At 38.8% G+C, this 16,346-nt stretch overlaps 1 protein-coding gene across 1 annotated transcript in view; it reads left to right on the plus strand.

Annotated features, from left to right (window-relative positions):
• Window positions 1-16,346, plus strand: part of PACS1 (phosphofurin acidic cluster sorting protein 1) — a gene marked incomplete in the record, with an annotated part of 1,397,033 nt that overhangs the window by 454,392 nt on the left and 926,295 nt on the right. The window contains 1 exon segment of the mRNA XM_044075887.1: window positions 7,388-7,477. Coding sequence (XP_043931822.1) covers window positions 7,388-7,477 — 90 coding nt within the window.

A 16,346-nucleotide genomic window follows, 5' to 3' on the forward strand; every position in this document is an offset into this window, starting at 1 on the left:
TTTAATGTTAAATAATAAAACAGAAAACAGGAGACTATTGAATACAATGAACAGAGTTTCAACCACAGAGATGTAAAAAATAATACAGTTGAATAGTTTCTCATGGATGCAGAAAATAAAACTACACTATTCTCACTAAATGTCCCTGACTGACTAAAGAATCGGTGTTCCCTGACTACTTACAAGGCAAGCTGATGTGTGCTGAGTTTCTTACCACAGCAGAAGACATAATATGTTTGCCTTTGACTGTGTGAATGTATTAGATATATATCCTGTCAGAAATCTTTCCTGTCAGATTCTGAAGTGCTGCTGCGAGGGTTCCAAAGAAACCATTTGCTGGCTAGAGGATGATATCACTTCTGGTCACCTGACTCTGATGCCATACACACACAGAGCTTTGCTAAGGTCTGTAGCAACATCTGAAAGGGTACTTTTCCATTAACAGGGCAGCAGTTATCACCAAACAGAAATTGGTATACATTTTCTGAAATAAATTAAATCAATTAACTCTTTGTTGTCAACCACAGTCAAAACAAATATAATATGAATAGCAGTGTATTAAACATATCCACTCGTCTGAAAATTGCACATTTCCTAATAACGGTAATGATCGATTGAATGAATGAAACATGTTTATGGAGTAAAGTGGGTGTTCTGAGCCATCCAAAAAATGTAACTGAAGCATAAGTAGTCTTGCAATAAAGTGAAATGCAAAATTAGGATTATATTCACAGTCCTTCTTTGCACAGTTTACTCTTTCAGATTGTGGTCGTGGACCACTTCCTCCAGTACAGTGCAACTCGCTGTTTGGTCTCCTGTCAAATCTTTCAGGCATGCAATGATGAATAAATACGCAGAAGTACACACACACACAAATTCTCTGTTTGATTTCCATCCATCGCAGAATGCATTGCACACACACCGTCATGCCATTCATACGTTTGCCAGCTGTCGTATCAGTAAGCTTTTTGGAAGACTTCATAGACCCATTAAAAAACTAGGTATATAATATATATATACACACACACACACACACACACACACACACACACACACACACACACACACACACACACACACACACACACACAAAACTATGGACTTCGATAAGAAAATCCTTGTGATTTCCATTATGATCACTACCCAGCCAATCATTTATTAACTAAGTTGTAACAGTTGTGGAATGCAAACACTGAGAAAATTGTGTGCAACGCAAAAACCTAATTTTTTGTTTTTATCAACCACATTTCATAAACTCCTGGCACCACACTACTCAAACTGTGTTATGCTTTTGTTTTAAACATAGCTTAAGACGATGACCGTGTAAAGGGGTGTTCTTCATTCTATTATTATTATTACGGTAAGAAACATGTCTTAGTAGAAATGAACTTTGCACCGTATTTTTTCTTGGCACATGGTCGCAGAAGAACGGCAAAAGAAAAAAACACAACAGGACTGGTAAAATAAGTAGTAGTGACATGTCAGAAAATGAATACTCCAACAAGGAAGACAACATTAAAACCAGCCCAAAACAGTGCTGCCCCATTAACAGAAAAGTACAGTTGAAAGCTATAACACAGTTTCAAACTTTCCACCCTTCCAGGGTTCTCTGATAAAATATACATATTTGATCAGTTACAACAATACAACCTAATATACATTCATACATTCTTTCTGTCTAGCAAGACTTACTGTTGATGCATTTTAACACAAGTAGCTTTACAAGTATATTTTTAACTCAAACATCTGTACAAATCAACATGCTAGTCAAATAGCATAAAATTCTTTACAAAACTCCAGTTAGCTGTGCTGGCATGTGTACACATGTACTGCCCTACTCTCCCTAGCACAGATGGCACTACCTCATATCATCACAGTTATCACTGCAAAATGTAAACACAATGAGCATAGTGCAGTTGTATCTGCTTATCGTAAATGTAGTGTTAGTGTCTTCACTGTTGCAGTATGCTCTGCATCTCTATTCCCCTCTTTCATAGTACTGGTATCGGTTGGGCTCTCTTAACCTCTCCTTAAGGTATCCCTTCAGCTCCCTTTTACCCTAATCCTGATGGGGACAGTATAGATGGGTTGGCTCCTGGCCTAGGGCTAGGAGAATAGATCTCTTGTCCTGTGAGGGCAAACAAGATTTGAGAAAATGGCACTGTCCAATGATCCTTATTTCCCAACATCTGAGATGGTGTCCCACAGAACAGGAGGAGGGGAATTTATTACTGGTATTTGGGATGGCCAAGGACTTCCACAGCAGGAAATCCAAAGTATTTCTTACTTGAATATTGAAGACACTTGAACATCTACATTTATGGAAAGTGGAAAGTGGACACAACTGTACTTTCTTACTGTCATCTGTCTTCTCAGATCTTCACTACCAACTTTCTTGCTTCTTTGACTTTTTTCAAGCACCTCTTTCAGTCTTCCATCATCTTGCTCTTCTTAACTGCCTACTGGCAACTACTCATTCTCTGCATTGCAACTTCAGTCATGGGTTTAGCACCCATAAGATAGTGAAGAGAAATGTGGACCTCCACGTCAGCTTGCAGCACATCCATGTCATCTAACACCCGACCTCATTCTTAATACTTTGTTTTGTAACCATCTGCCTGTTCCTTCCTTCTCCTTGAACAGTCTTTGGTTGAATCCAGCTGGCAACAAGTCCTCCAGCACATTGTGTATTCACTCCTCCTCCTTCTGTACCCCAATCCATGCTCCCCTGCACCAAGCAGAGGTTCCCAGGTTGCCCACTCCCCCGTTACTCACCACATTGTGTTGGCTTCCCCGTAGCTTCCTCCTCATCTGTTCTCTCTCTTTTATGGAGAAATGATCTAGTCTTCCACTCCCCCCCCTCACCTCTCTGATTATTTCTTGGGCATGGTTGTATCAACTTCATCTCACTGATGTGCACCCACTTGCATCTTTGTACATGCAGCATGCGCTGGTCCTCTGAATTAATGGGACCTCTTCCTCCTCCTGCCCTCTGTGCAGAGTCGCAAATTTCCTATACCTCTTGCTGTCCATTCATTGGAACTGATATGACCTATCAGTGTCTGGGGATAGATGTGGATACCTACCACTGCCTAATACCCTTAATAAAGTCCTCATCAAATCATATACTGCCTCCACTGTCTTACAGGTTTGGATTCTTCTCTGCCGACTAATTTGTAGTGCAGCAGCATTTACTAGTTTAACTGCTCTGCCTGTTTGCGTTGTATACCACTATGATGCATTTTCTGATGATCTGCCCATGAAATGTCTGCCACAACATGGATTTTCTGTCCCCTTGTAATGAATCCTTTTTGCTATGCAGCTCATTTAATTAAGCACTCCTTTGTCACATAGCTGTGAAGTTTCACAATTAAGTGCTGATCTTTCTGAGTGGATTTCCTCACTTCTACCCACTATGTGAACTCATTCTGTCATTTCATCTAATCCAGGGTAGTGTTTGATAAGGCCCTTCATCCAATGTTGCACATAACTAATAGGGTCTTGGGCCTTTGAGTCTTCCTTCATCTCCACTATTCTTATAGTATCTGTCCAAGGCCAGTTTTGCAAGACTAACTGCAACATTGCCTCTATTTCTTTTGCCGTCTGAAGACTTTGCTGATGCACATTGATCTCCAACTCTTTTATTTTGGTGTGCTGCTCTGCTCCTTCCCTGTGGAGCCTCTGACCCATAGACAGTATCACTCCTGCCTCCTGGCATAAGGCCCCAGTTTCATAAGTGAGCAAGTACAGCTTTCTCATTGTTAACTTGAGATTTTCTTCCATGATGGCTGATTGAAATCCTAAAGAATAGCATTTTATGAGTCACTTACAACTGCTACTGTACCACACTGCTGGTCTAAAAAATACTCTGTAGGATGGAGTTCATGGATTTAAGCTGCATATGCTGTGCTGGCATCACAAAGCCCCACAACTGTCACTTGTGTCTGTAATTTAAAGTTCATAGGAGATTACTAGGCTAAGGCTCTAATGGCTTAAGAGCACTTACAAGCCTAGCCAACAGAACCTTTTTTAACTCCATATATGGTCCGTAAGGGACAGGAGGATGGCATGGATTTGTATCCTATGCCTTGAGTATCTTAAGCACTTACTCAAATTTCAGGGTGGGAGTAGGATGCTTTAAAGGATATGCATTGTTATTTCATCTTGTTTATGATTTTTATATACAGCATATCAAGGGACAGTGAAGGTGTGGCAAGTATCCAGTTTAGAGACATGAGGGTTGCATCTTGTTGTATGCATATAATGTCCTCTAAGCCTAAAGTGGCTGATATTCATCATGCACTGGAGCAATTCTTTGCTGGCTGTGGAGCCCTGCAAGTGTAAGCATGACTATTGCATTAAAACCCATATCCTCAAGAGAGGAAATGCTTGATAATTTGATATCCCACAAAGATCCATAGTCAGGAATTCAGAACATTGGTGTACGAGTGGGAATTCAGGCATACAGCATTCAGTCCGTAGTATCCACAGTCCAGTGGACTAGTGGATAGAAGAATCAAAACAATGAAAAATCTAATGTGGAAGAGCAGTGGCTTTAGCAATGAGGATTGCCACGTTGCAGTTTTGTATTGAACGAATACTGGATTGTACCGTCTCAGTATCTCGCCAGTTTAGTTGTTAATGTGCAGAAGTTTTTAAATCAAGCAAGCAACTTCAGCTACATTACTGACTTGTGAAATGCAATACCAAGTGATGAAATTGCTGGATCAAAATCAAATAAAATTGAAGTCTTCAACTTGTAGGTCAGAGAGGGAGGGAAAAGGAGATGAACTAAGAATGCAGATGTCATTGGAAAGTGTTTAGCCTTGGGCTGAAGATGTGAATTAAACATTCAAACCAAGATCCTCTGTTTTGATCGTAGGGAAGGTAGAGACCTATCTGGAATTGTAGACATGTATTTGTGTAAGGCAAATGCATCGAAATTCAGAGAACAGTCAGAACTCTCTCAACCAGTACTGTTGCAAGAACAACAGGAAGTGTAAGGATTGTGATACTCGAGTTGCAGAGAGAAGCTTCTCCATTCGTTCCTTTGAAAAAGTAATTGAGCTGCCAGAATGTTCTGAAAAGGAAAATCAGATGTCCACAAAGAACAGCCATACCCAAATATTTCAGATTTGGAAGACTGATGAAAAAAAGTCGAGGCATGTACAGTTAGTTGATCAGGGTACTGAAGACTTAAATTGCAGGATTTTTTGTTCTGATATGAATAGCCCTTGGCATATTTAATATAAAATGAAGGATAATTTAAAAAGATGTATTCACTCTCAGCTTACTATATATTGCTTCTCATAACCTCCTGTCTCCCTCACAACATGGTTTCAGACCTAATTATAGTACAACTACTGTCCTGACAAGGTTCACAGATGTGGTAAACAACAATAGAAATTCAGGTCTTCTAACTTCAGCCCTATTTCTGCATCTATCCAAGGCATTCATCATAGTCAGTTGTCAAATTCTCGTAACTACACTCTCTTCTTATCGGCTGCCTCCCTCATCATTTAACTGGTTTCTTAGTTAATTCATTAATAGGTCCCAAGCAGTGAAATAGCAAGATGATTTCTCTTCTTTCCCTACTGTATCCATCAGAGTCCCACAAGGCCGTATCCTAGGACTACTGCTTTTAACTTATTTATCAACAGCTTAAACACAGCAGCCAAAGAGGCCGTGATAGTACAGTATGCTGACATCTCCACTCTCTGTCCTACTAGGACACTATCCATGCTCCAAACACTTGCCCATAAATCCTTCTCCATAGAAGTTTGTGTCAACAACTCACAACTCCCCTGAATAAAAAAAAAAAACTATTATTGTTCACCCCAACTCTGTGTATGTAACTCTCTCTCCTCCCAAAAAGCTAACTTTAATATACTGTCATCCAACAAGACCAATATAGAACACCAAACTATTAGATGTGAGTATAGACAACCACCTGAAATTTGAACTCCGCCTTTAGCAAGCTATAAAGAAGACACACCAAACACTAGAATGTCTGTATAGAATTAAACACTACCTCACTGATTCTGCTAGACAAAAACATAGCTGCCACTTTTCTACTCTCCACTTTATCTGCCTCTTCTATCCTAACCAATCTCAACTCCTGTGCATCAGTCAAACTAGAACAATGCTCCAGTAAAGTAGCCAAATTCATAACCAATGACATCGCTGCCTCTCTCTAAAACAACAAAACTGTCTCGAACTAAATGATTCTACACTGCACTGACAATTATAACCTTCAGTCTACTGCACAACCCTGAAAAATTTCCATCTTTCCACTCCATCATTCACCCTTATGCTACCTGTACACTCCCTGATGAATCATTGCTTTCTGTAACTAAACATAACAACAGAGCAGGATACTGACTGTATTCACATTGCAATGCTAATAGGAATGTCATCCCACTCCACTTAAGAACACTGCAACATGAAAGACTTTAAATACCAGTTGAAGCAACACCTTGGTTAAACGGGTACTGATATAGCTCTATGAAGTCATGCCATAACTCTCTGCTGCACAAAACTTAATATACTGTCATCAGAACTATACCCTGTTCTATCATCTCATATCATTTATCTTCCTTGTACCTCTGCCCCACCTTCCTTTCATTGGGATACTCTTACTCTTTATCTTATCTTCCTATGTCCAAGGTTTTGAACAAGTCCTTGTAGTAACAAACTTTCTTACATAAATCCATGCATATGTGTCTTATTGTACTGCATATGCCTCCCTGCATTTAAAAAATATTCATGTGCCACCTATGTAACTGTTATTTGTAATTAAAACTGCTTGTAAATGATGTATAACTGATACCAAGGATGTGTAAATAGTGGCTGTGTTGCTTATCAATGAAAACTGAATGTAACGATGTAACAATGCAAATGAGGTCAGTGAATGTGAAATGGAGCTTTTCTTCCCAGGCCTCCACTGAAAAGGCCACTACTGAGCTGGACTTTTCCAGTAAACAAATGTGAATAAATAAATAAAGTAAATAAAATAATCACTGTAGTGGTAATACATACTGCCTCCTGAAATGCATAAAGATAGATATATTTTACGACTGAAAATGGGGATCGAGTTTATGGGGACTGTATCTGTAAATATACCAATTACTAGCTGTAGGAAGTTGCATGCCATGTACATTTCTTTCTAGAAGCAGTTAAGAGTAAAGACCACACAGAAGCTGGTAACCCGTTCACTTTGTCCATGTTGTTGGAGCATTGTGCGGAGCATCCAGATGTTCTACCTAACGGTCAACTGGTGGAACCTATTGATGTCTTGAAACATTTTAAATTATGATGCTGTTTAAGAAACAACTGATCAGAGATCCAGAGTTTGCTAGTATTAATCTTTACTTGCATTTTGTTCCAGGGTTCCAAACGAATTTTACGTTCTAATGAAATTGTTCTTCCAACTAGTGTACAAGTAGAAACTGAGCTGCACCTTACATTCTCTCTGCAGGTAAGTGACATTCTTTAGTTTACCATTTCAGGTGTGAACCTTTTTTGGAAAAAAAAAATTCTCATTTTGTGATAAATGTAGTGTATGTGCGGACCTTGTTAGATTTGAAAAAAATGGGTAAATATATTTGTCGCCATATGTCTATGACATCAAAATGTCCATTATTAACGTTTATAAGCTTTACAGCTGTAACATGAACAAACACAAGTTACAAGTTCTTCGTCCACCTAAACGTCTTTTACCTTTAGTGGTAAAAGAAAAAGAATGAGATTGTTTGTAGGTGGAGCTCAGGCAGAACCAACTCCATTGTATAGGAGGATTTCACCATGAAAATAAAGGAGACAACCGTAGTATTGGATGAGCTGGCTAAGGAGGGAATGGACTGAGTGGCAAACATCAGATGGATTGGTGGTAAAAGGGCTGTTCAAAGTCCAGCTGGATGAGCTGTATCTTTTGAGGACCCAGTACTGTCACAGGGCCATGCCTAATCAAGGAGTGTGCACAGTTCAGCCAAGCATCAGGAATGTATGGAAGTACACACTCGCACCTCAGTATAGCCAGGTGTTGCACTACCCGTGTTTGACTGATAGAGACAGCTGTTGGGTGTCTGAGAAAAAGCTCCTGGCATCCCAAAGCATGAAAGCTGCTGTCTCCAGCTATTTTTATCCCTTATGGTATTTTCTGATGTCAGGAACATATATATATATATATATATATATATATATATATATATATAAGTAAATAAAAGTATTGCGATGTAGGCTGAATTTTTCCAGTGTATTTTCATCATTGTGATTGATTTATTCATTCATTCATTCAGTTTGTTTACCAGGATAGTCTGACTGGGCATAGCCCATTTTCAGCTAAAAAAAAAGAAAAACTCAAGGATGCAAACAAATGGGAAAATAGGAACAAGAAATAAGACTTGTAAACCTGTTATGCATAATGTAGTGGCTGGCCAAATTGATAAAGTACACAAAAATCAAAAAAACAGTATGTGTATGATAGCATAACTATTAATAAATAGCATGCTTTATTATCAGTAGAAGATTGAACACTAATCACTGTAAAACGTTAATGCTTTCAAGTTGGTTTCTTCATGTTGGAAGGTTTTTAGTTACAAGTGTAGTGAGACTGTTGCTGCTGTAGAACTGCATTTGATTTTGGATTGGATTTCTCCATTTAACGTTTGGATACTTTCATTTTTTTTTTTGCATTTATTATATTTCAGTTTTTGTTTTGTTTTTAAAATTTTGTTTCACCTTAGTTTTTTTTTTCTTGGAGTTTTAAATGTTCTTATGTTCTGTTAAAAAAAAAAAAAATCCATTCAATGATTGAAAAGGAATTAATTCATGACAATAAGTCTGAGGAGCTGAGAAAGAGAATGTCTTATTTAGCTGCCAGTGCTGTGAGACTGCTGCTGGTGTTTAACTGCATTGGATTTTTTTCCCACCAACCTACCCAATTTATTTTGTGCTTTTAAACTTGGTGGCATTTGTGCTGTTTGCCCTTGCTGTTAATTTAGAAGCTCATCCCTGTCTCATCTCATCTGCTCGTTCTACTAAGCATTGAAAAATCTAACATGGAAGGCTCTCCCTTTAGACTCTTAAAGCTTGAGTTGGCCTTTGTTTCATATCATCCGCCTCACTTAGTGCAGACTGCAGTATTCAGAGTATTAATATATTTTTGCTGTCTTACTTTTAAAATCTGTAATAGCTGGGTCTAGACTGCCAGTCAGCGGAGAGCCTAGGAACTGCTTCTCAGAATCAGCGTAGTAATAGCACTGCTGTTTTGCTTTTGGTGAGGGAAAGAGCAGAAAGACATAATTTCCTAGCCCACCAAGAGATTACCAGTCACTGGAAAGCCTGAAAATTGCTCTTGGGAACCAGTTTGGAATTAAAGCTGCTACTTGGCTGCTGATGAGAAAATGATCAGAGGGGTATTGATTCTTGCTGGACTCTAGGCAGTTTGTATGGGATTTCACTAAGAAGTCTGTGTGCAGTTTTAGTGAGAACCTAAGGTTACCACCTGTCCCACTTTGCGAGGGACAGTCCCTCTTTGGGCAGTTGTGTCCTGCAAAAAATGTGAAAAAATGGCAAATGTCCTGAGATTTTAGGACAAAATTATTTTCTATATTTTATGTCGTAGTTGCATAAAACAGTTATTCTGCATATGAAACACCTAAATGTTATAAGAAACAGAATAAGGAACTAAAATGCTACAAGAATAGACTTTTATTCAGGCAAAAAACTGAAGTTCTGTCCTTTGTACTGGACGTGGGTATGTTTTGCCCTGCAAAATCTGATGTTTGTAGCACAAATGTCCCACTTTGGGCATTTGGAAAGGTGGCAACCCTATGAGAACCTCTTCAGGGTTTTTCTGCAGCTTTTCTGTAGTGTCTGCATCTAGCTGCAGTAGGTTTTATCTAGGGTATCTACCAAGCGAATACTATATGAAGTGTACTAAATCTAACAACATTTGGGTTAATACTACTTCAAATGAAGGAGCTTGGATTAGCAATACTCTTTTGCTTCTGGAGAGAGAAGGAGCTAAGGGTCATAGAGTCCTAGCTGCATGCAGCTGTGTTGAGAGCAGCAGTATCTCCACTACCAGACAGACACACCTCCAGTCATCGTCTCCAAACCTCATAGCTGCTACTTCCTCCTTCGGCTAACATTAGTAAGCACCTGGAACCATGGATTTGCACTTTCCATCTGTCTCTGTAGCCAGCTTGGGTATCCTAAGACAAATGTAATTGTTATCTTATGTTTACTGACAACCACCTACTACTAAAATGGGCTGACACTTTGGGTGAGAGATGCAGTTATTTAGTGCTACTGGAGGCAAAACTCTCGCATGAAGACAATACAGATAACAAGCAGGTTGTCAGTACCACACAACACCAAACTAAACCTGTCCTACACAGATCAGACCAGACGCGGACTTGTATATGCTGAGGCTCTTAAAAGTAACCTACCTAAACCACAAAGGCCTCCTAAATGTAAACTACAAAGCAGAACCCTCAGCATCCTCTTTAATACACAACACAGGCAACAGCCACCTTAAAACACACATCAGAGTCACAGCGTCTCAATTCAAAAAACTATAAGGCAAACCTCCACACAGTCCATCATCCTAGTCATAGATGATTCCAGCGCGAGACACACCGATACACCACTTAGCATGCTGTGCAAGAGGTGAAAGTTAATTGCCTATCAGGTGCCAATATACACCACATCATGCAGTACTCAAATCCTTGCACCACAGGTATACATGTAACACTCGTCGTATACGAGTGTAAAGGATTTGAGACATATCTTCCTGTATTATATGAACAGAGTTATGAGGAAGCTGTCAGAATGTGTGTGTCCTAGGTGGGTATGAACCTAGCCTTGGGCAGCATTTTATCATCATAAAGAATGATGCCGCAATATGAACAAAAGTTGATTGACTTTTCCTTTGACTTTTGGCATAGCTTCTGGTGTCATTCAAAGGAGACCCAATATAGAGCATCCTGGAAGTAAATGGTAGACTGTCCTAGTTGCTTTGCAAGGGATGTCCTGCACTTTTACCCACCAAGAATTTGATATATTGGTTAAACCTTTGTCCACCTCCATAGTGTCTTTTGAGCCAATTTCAGTCTTCAAAAGCTTCCAACATACAAAAATAGAATCTGGAGAACATAAATGTATTGCTTCTCAATGCTAAGAGTATTAACAAAAAAACTGCACTCTGTACCCTGGAAAGCATCAGTTTGGAGTCCTGGTTCAAGATCATTGACAGCGCTCCATCAGTGCAGGATTTCAATGACTGCCACATGTTCAGCCCCACTGCACTAGATAAAGGCACTAAAGGTGATGGGTGGTGTCTCCATATTTGTAAAGATAAAAAAAAAAAACCTCCAGATTAGTTAGACAAGTTAAGAATCTGGAACCCTTCCACATCCAGCTTACCATTAACAAAACTCCTTATTTCACTGTGGCCAGCTGTATGACCTTTTCTATATCCTGAGCCCATAATGCCTAACCAAGTAGTATTCAGTCCCCATGCATTAAGACAAACACCATTGCTCATTGTTCTGGGGGACTTCATCTGTCCCTCCATTAACTAGGAGATGTATACATCTTCTAACATGTAAACATTGGGATTTCTAGACATCAGTACAAACTCTGTGGACCAGTTAGTCTGCACCCCAACCAGGGGCAAAAAAATCCTGGACTTTGTCCTCACCAGTATAAGACAGCTGTGCTTCCTGCTAATTATAACCATCTTCCTGGTCAAATGAGAGTATAAATAAGTCACATTCACCATATGACTAAAGCCAGAAGTCTCCTCTAGTACCTTGGTATTCAGAGATTATGCCGAGGCTAGTGAGCTAAATTCAGCATCCCCTTCCAACTCAGTGACCCCACTACCTATGTAGAATCCTTTACTACCAAATTTTATTTACATGTGAATAGCTGCATAAATGTGTCTGTCTCCCTCAGAAATAAACCCCTGTGGTGGAACCCACATGTAAATGAGCCGCATAATTAATAAGATTAAACAAAATCTCTGCATGCAAAAAAACCTCTCGTGAAATTTAAGAGGAAACTCTGAACCATGATCAGATCAACCAAAGCCAACTATGAGGTAAAAATGGTCACCCAGGCAAAGAACCAGCACGAAGCCGCCTTTAACTGTGTTAGGAACAGTACCCAGCAGTGTGCAGAGCTAATATTAAATGATATCAAATGCTCAGACCCAGAGGACATAGTCACTGTACTAGCGGGTAAATTTAGCTCTAACGTCACCTCCCTCTCCCTGCCTAATCAAGGCATTACCCACATTCAAGAACACTGTTTCTATTGGTCCGGGTAATGTACCAGGCTGCTTACTGGCCAGCCTGAAACTGGACTTGTCAACCCCCCCCCTACAGAGAGTATTCTTTGTCAACCTCCAAGCAGGCTTAGAACTGGATGAATGGAGGGCAGCAGCTGTCACTAGCAGTGTCTCGGGCCACTTCTCTTTGGAATTTACTTTTCAGAGGGCAAAGTTACTGTTAAGGGTTAATGACTGAAAAAGTCTGCAGATGGCTGTAAACTTGGTGTCATCATAAACTCCCCCTTAGATCCAAGATCCTTCAAGAGGGCATTTACCAAAGCAATATCTGGTGTTAAATCCATGGACTAAAACTGAATGCCAAGAAATGTATACTAGTATCCTTTGGCAAGCAAGAAGTCTCTTGTGACTATGACATTGACAACACACCTCTAAAACCTGATCCAGTAGCCATGGACCTATGCAGACAATAGACTATCCTTCAATCACCACATATCTACTATTGTAAAAAAAAAGTACTTTTTCAGTGCTCAGCTTGTTATTAATGGTATGGCATCCAGATCCAGGGAAGTGATCAATCAACTCTCTTCAGACTGAGCATTGTGTATAATGCCCCCTTCAGTATGCATCTGTCCAAACATTTGACACAACTTGAATGCCCACAATGCTTTCCTGTAGAGAACCCAATTCGTAAAATTTATGTGGACCATCTCAAACCCTTGTCCCCTCTATGTGTCATACAGACTGTTGAGGGACAGTCTCTGCCTTACATGCAGAGCCTCGACAGATCCAATCACCAGAGATGTAAATCTCTCTTGTAACATAAATGGAATGTGGAGGGACAGATATGTCTCACAGAGAATACCACCTCTTTGGAATTTTGTTCCTGCTCACATAAAGCAAAGTACTTCTGTTATCCTCAACCAATTGTAATTGAACTAAGTAACCAAAACATGGTAGAGGTGGAAGGAAACAGGTGTAATGGAACTCCAGTGTTTTTTTTAATAGTTCAGAAACGCAATGAATACACTAAGTGCTTTTGTCCCATGTGTAATTTTGTAGTGGGACTTCATCAGAGTGTATTTAAAAACTAAGCAGCAGTTACTTGTATACCATCAAAAGCCATTTACATTACCCTGATTAACATAGTCATAAATGATTGATTAATATGTTTAAAGCGTGTGTTCATTAGGTAAACTGCCACCTTAAAGGAACATCCACATCGTAACAAAAATACAATGTCCTAGAAGATGTTAAAGTAAATACATATAAACAATACATTCCAAAGTTAAAAATTTAAAATTGTAATTGCATTCATTTGTTACACTCCTTCTGACCAAGTTATATATAAAAAACATGGGAAACCCAAACTAAACCAACGGACTAAACTTCCACGAAGTAAGATTATATGTATGCACTGTTTTTTTCCACCTCCACTATATTTTGTTAACTTACTTCTCTTAACACCATTCACATGTAATCTAGATGAATCGATGAGTAACTGCCAATTCTCCTCTGGTTCAGCACTCTTATCCCTCATGAATAGGGGCAGCACGTGAATGTTCTGCTTGTCTGAGTTATTCGTACTTAAATTATAAGGGATAAAAACTTCATAGCAAAGTGTATGGCTAGGCTTCTAAAGAATCCTCATGGATGCATTGCATATATAAGGTGGAAATTTTGGTTTATATATAAAGTTTACTGAAACCATAAACTATTAATTACAAAAGTAGAATATTTACAAGTAGAATATCACAATGGATAACAGAAATAGTTTGCCGTACAAACAGGAAAATTCAGTTGGTTAGCTCTTATGAAAAGACTACACTTTCAGTGTTTACAAGGCTGGCTGAAAATGTCTTCATCAGATGGAAACTTTCAACAAGATGCAGATGTGTAATTGGCTAACTGGGATGCATTAATTTTAAGTATGCTGCTTGTGGGTAAAATGCAGACTTGTAAATGGAACCTGGGCAGCACTATTTTTTTTCTTCCTTTTCTCTGTAGAATTCATGTAAAGGAAAAATATGTACCACAAAAATTATGCTTGCTCGGCTGATTGCAAGTTTAATGTACAATATGCAAAAGTTGACCCCCTGATGCTGTGCTCTTGAAGCCTGATCGGTTTAGTTTTTTGAGCAAAAATGAATTTATGATATGATCTTAATCTTTTGCATGAGATGAAGGAACTTTCTGAGCAACAGACAGCTGTTTACAGTTGCATGTATTTTCTTGTTAGTTCCCACAACTGTAATACTGTCAGTCTGGTATTTAAAGATTTTTCAGTGTTAAAATAGGTTGTGAGTAACGATGATCTCATGACAGAGTTCTGGCTTGTATGGTGGAAATTGTATGCGTATCAAAGCAAGCTGCCAACCAAGTTGCATTCTAACTCTTGCCATCTTTTTACTGATTCACACATTTCCCAAGAAATGCAGCTTTTTTGTCAGAGGCACTCAGTTTGGAGAGTTTTGTTGTGGAAAATGAAGAACGTTTTTAAGTTTATAACATACACTTTGCTAATCGGTCTTTTTGCTTTTGAGACAGACCCACTTTCTCAACATCTTTTGTCCTTCAGCACTTCTCCTGAACACAGGACTGATATGAATGGAGTACTGGTTGCCCTGTCTTCTGCTACTGTCATATATTTTGTTCTGCATATATTTTTAATCTTTTTGATGACATCTTCTGTTCACACTCTTTCCTGAGACAGACAAATTTAATACGTTAGGTGTAAATCTGCATACTAGTATAGTCAGGTATTTGACTCCTCTGTTCACATGTGTTATTCAGCAGGTTAACATGACTGCAGCTTCGTATTTAGGATTTCAACCTCCAGTTTCAGTTTAATTTGGAAACATTTCATTTCAGTTTTGAAGGACTTGAAAGTTTGTGTAGATTTTTCAGTTTGACATCACAGAGAACAAAGCTCTGTTAATTAGAAATATTTTAGTTTAATTGGTTGTGTCACAATACAAAAATTGCAGTGTCGTGAAAATTTGCAGCAGTTGCTGAGTTTAGGGCTAAAGTTTTTCGTAAGTTACAAGTCTTTGCTCACAGTTCTTATGTTTACAGATTGAAAATCATGCAGCAGTTTGATGGTAAATGATTTCAAATTTTCGTTTTGTCTTTCTTAGTTATATGTGAGTTCAAAAAGTTATTCTTGGAAGTGCAGAATGATATTTTGTTGTATTTTTATTCAGTGTGTGCCGTGTATAATAAGACTTATTAAATATGCTTGATACAGGACTGCATTGTAACATTGTGAGTTGGTCAGACTTTCACACTGTACAGGTGGAGGCTGTAAGAGTAAACCCTGTGCCTCAAAGATGTAGCTTAGTTGTAGGTTACTATGGCATTATTTGCTGCATGAGATGTGTTGTTACAGTCTATTTTTTTTTTTCATTTATGGTAACTGAATTAAACTATTGCTTCTTCTTATATATACTAAATAAGCTATGTTAGTTGTGGAGGGTAATTGTATTACCTTGTTGCAAAATGTATCCTATTCAACCAGTTCTTAGTTTACACTGGTGGTTTCTTCTGACTTGATATTTCCTGATTTGCTTTTGGTCTTTGGACTCAGGCCTAAGGAAGTTCTTGGGCTTGCTTTGTCACTTTACTCTGTTTTCTTTAATCAGTCCCAACTCTGCACTTAAACAGCATGTTCAAAGCTCTGACTTACCTGTGAAAACCAGTAGGCAGCAGACTTGTCAGATAGTGTCCTCTCAATAGTCCAAAAGTCCTTGCAAGTGGAAGCACCAACAATAAATGTAATAAAAACAAAAAATTATTGTAGCATGCATGATGCACACAACTGCTGCTTGCCTGGTCTGTCACAGGCCTGCGTAGCAGAATGAGGACGTGATTCTGTGGGTTACAGTAATCGGAAGTTAAAAAAAATCAAGCAATAAAATAAAATACAGAGCCCTACAACAAAGGAAACTCAACAAAAAATACAATTATTTGTTAACTATCCCTCTTGTAAGGATGCTTGCCCTGCTTACTTTTTTACACCACCAGCAGCTTACTTTCCTCTTCGTAAAGC

Source organism: Protopterus annectens, chromosome 6.part1 (genome assembly GCF_019279795.1).
Source record: "Protopterus annectens isolate FY-2018-M chromosome 6.part1, PAN1.0, whole genome shotgun sequence".
In the NCBI taxonomy this organism is placed as follows: domain Eukaryota; kingdom Metazoa; phylum Chordata; order Ceratodontiformes; family Protopteridae; genus Protopterus; species Protopterus annectens.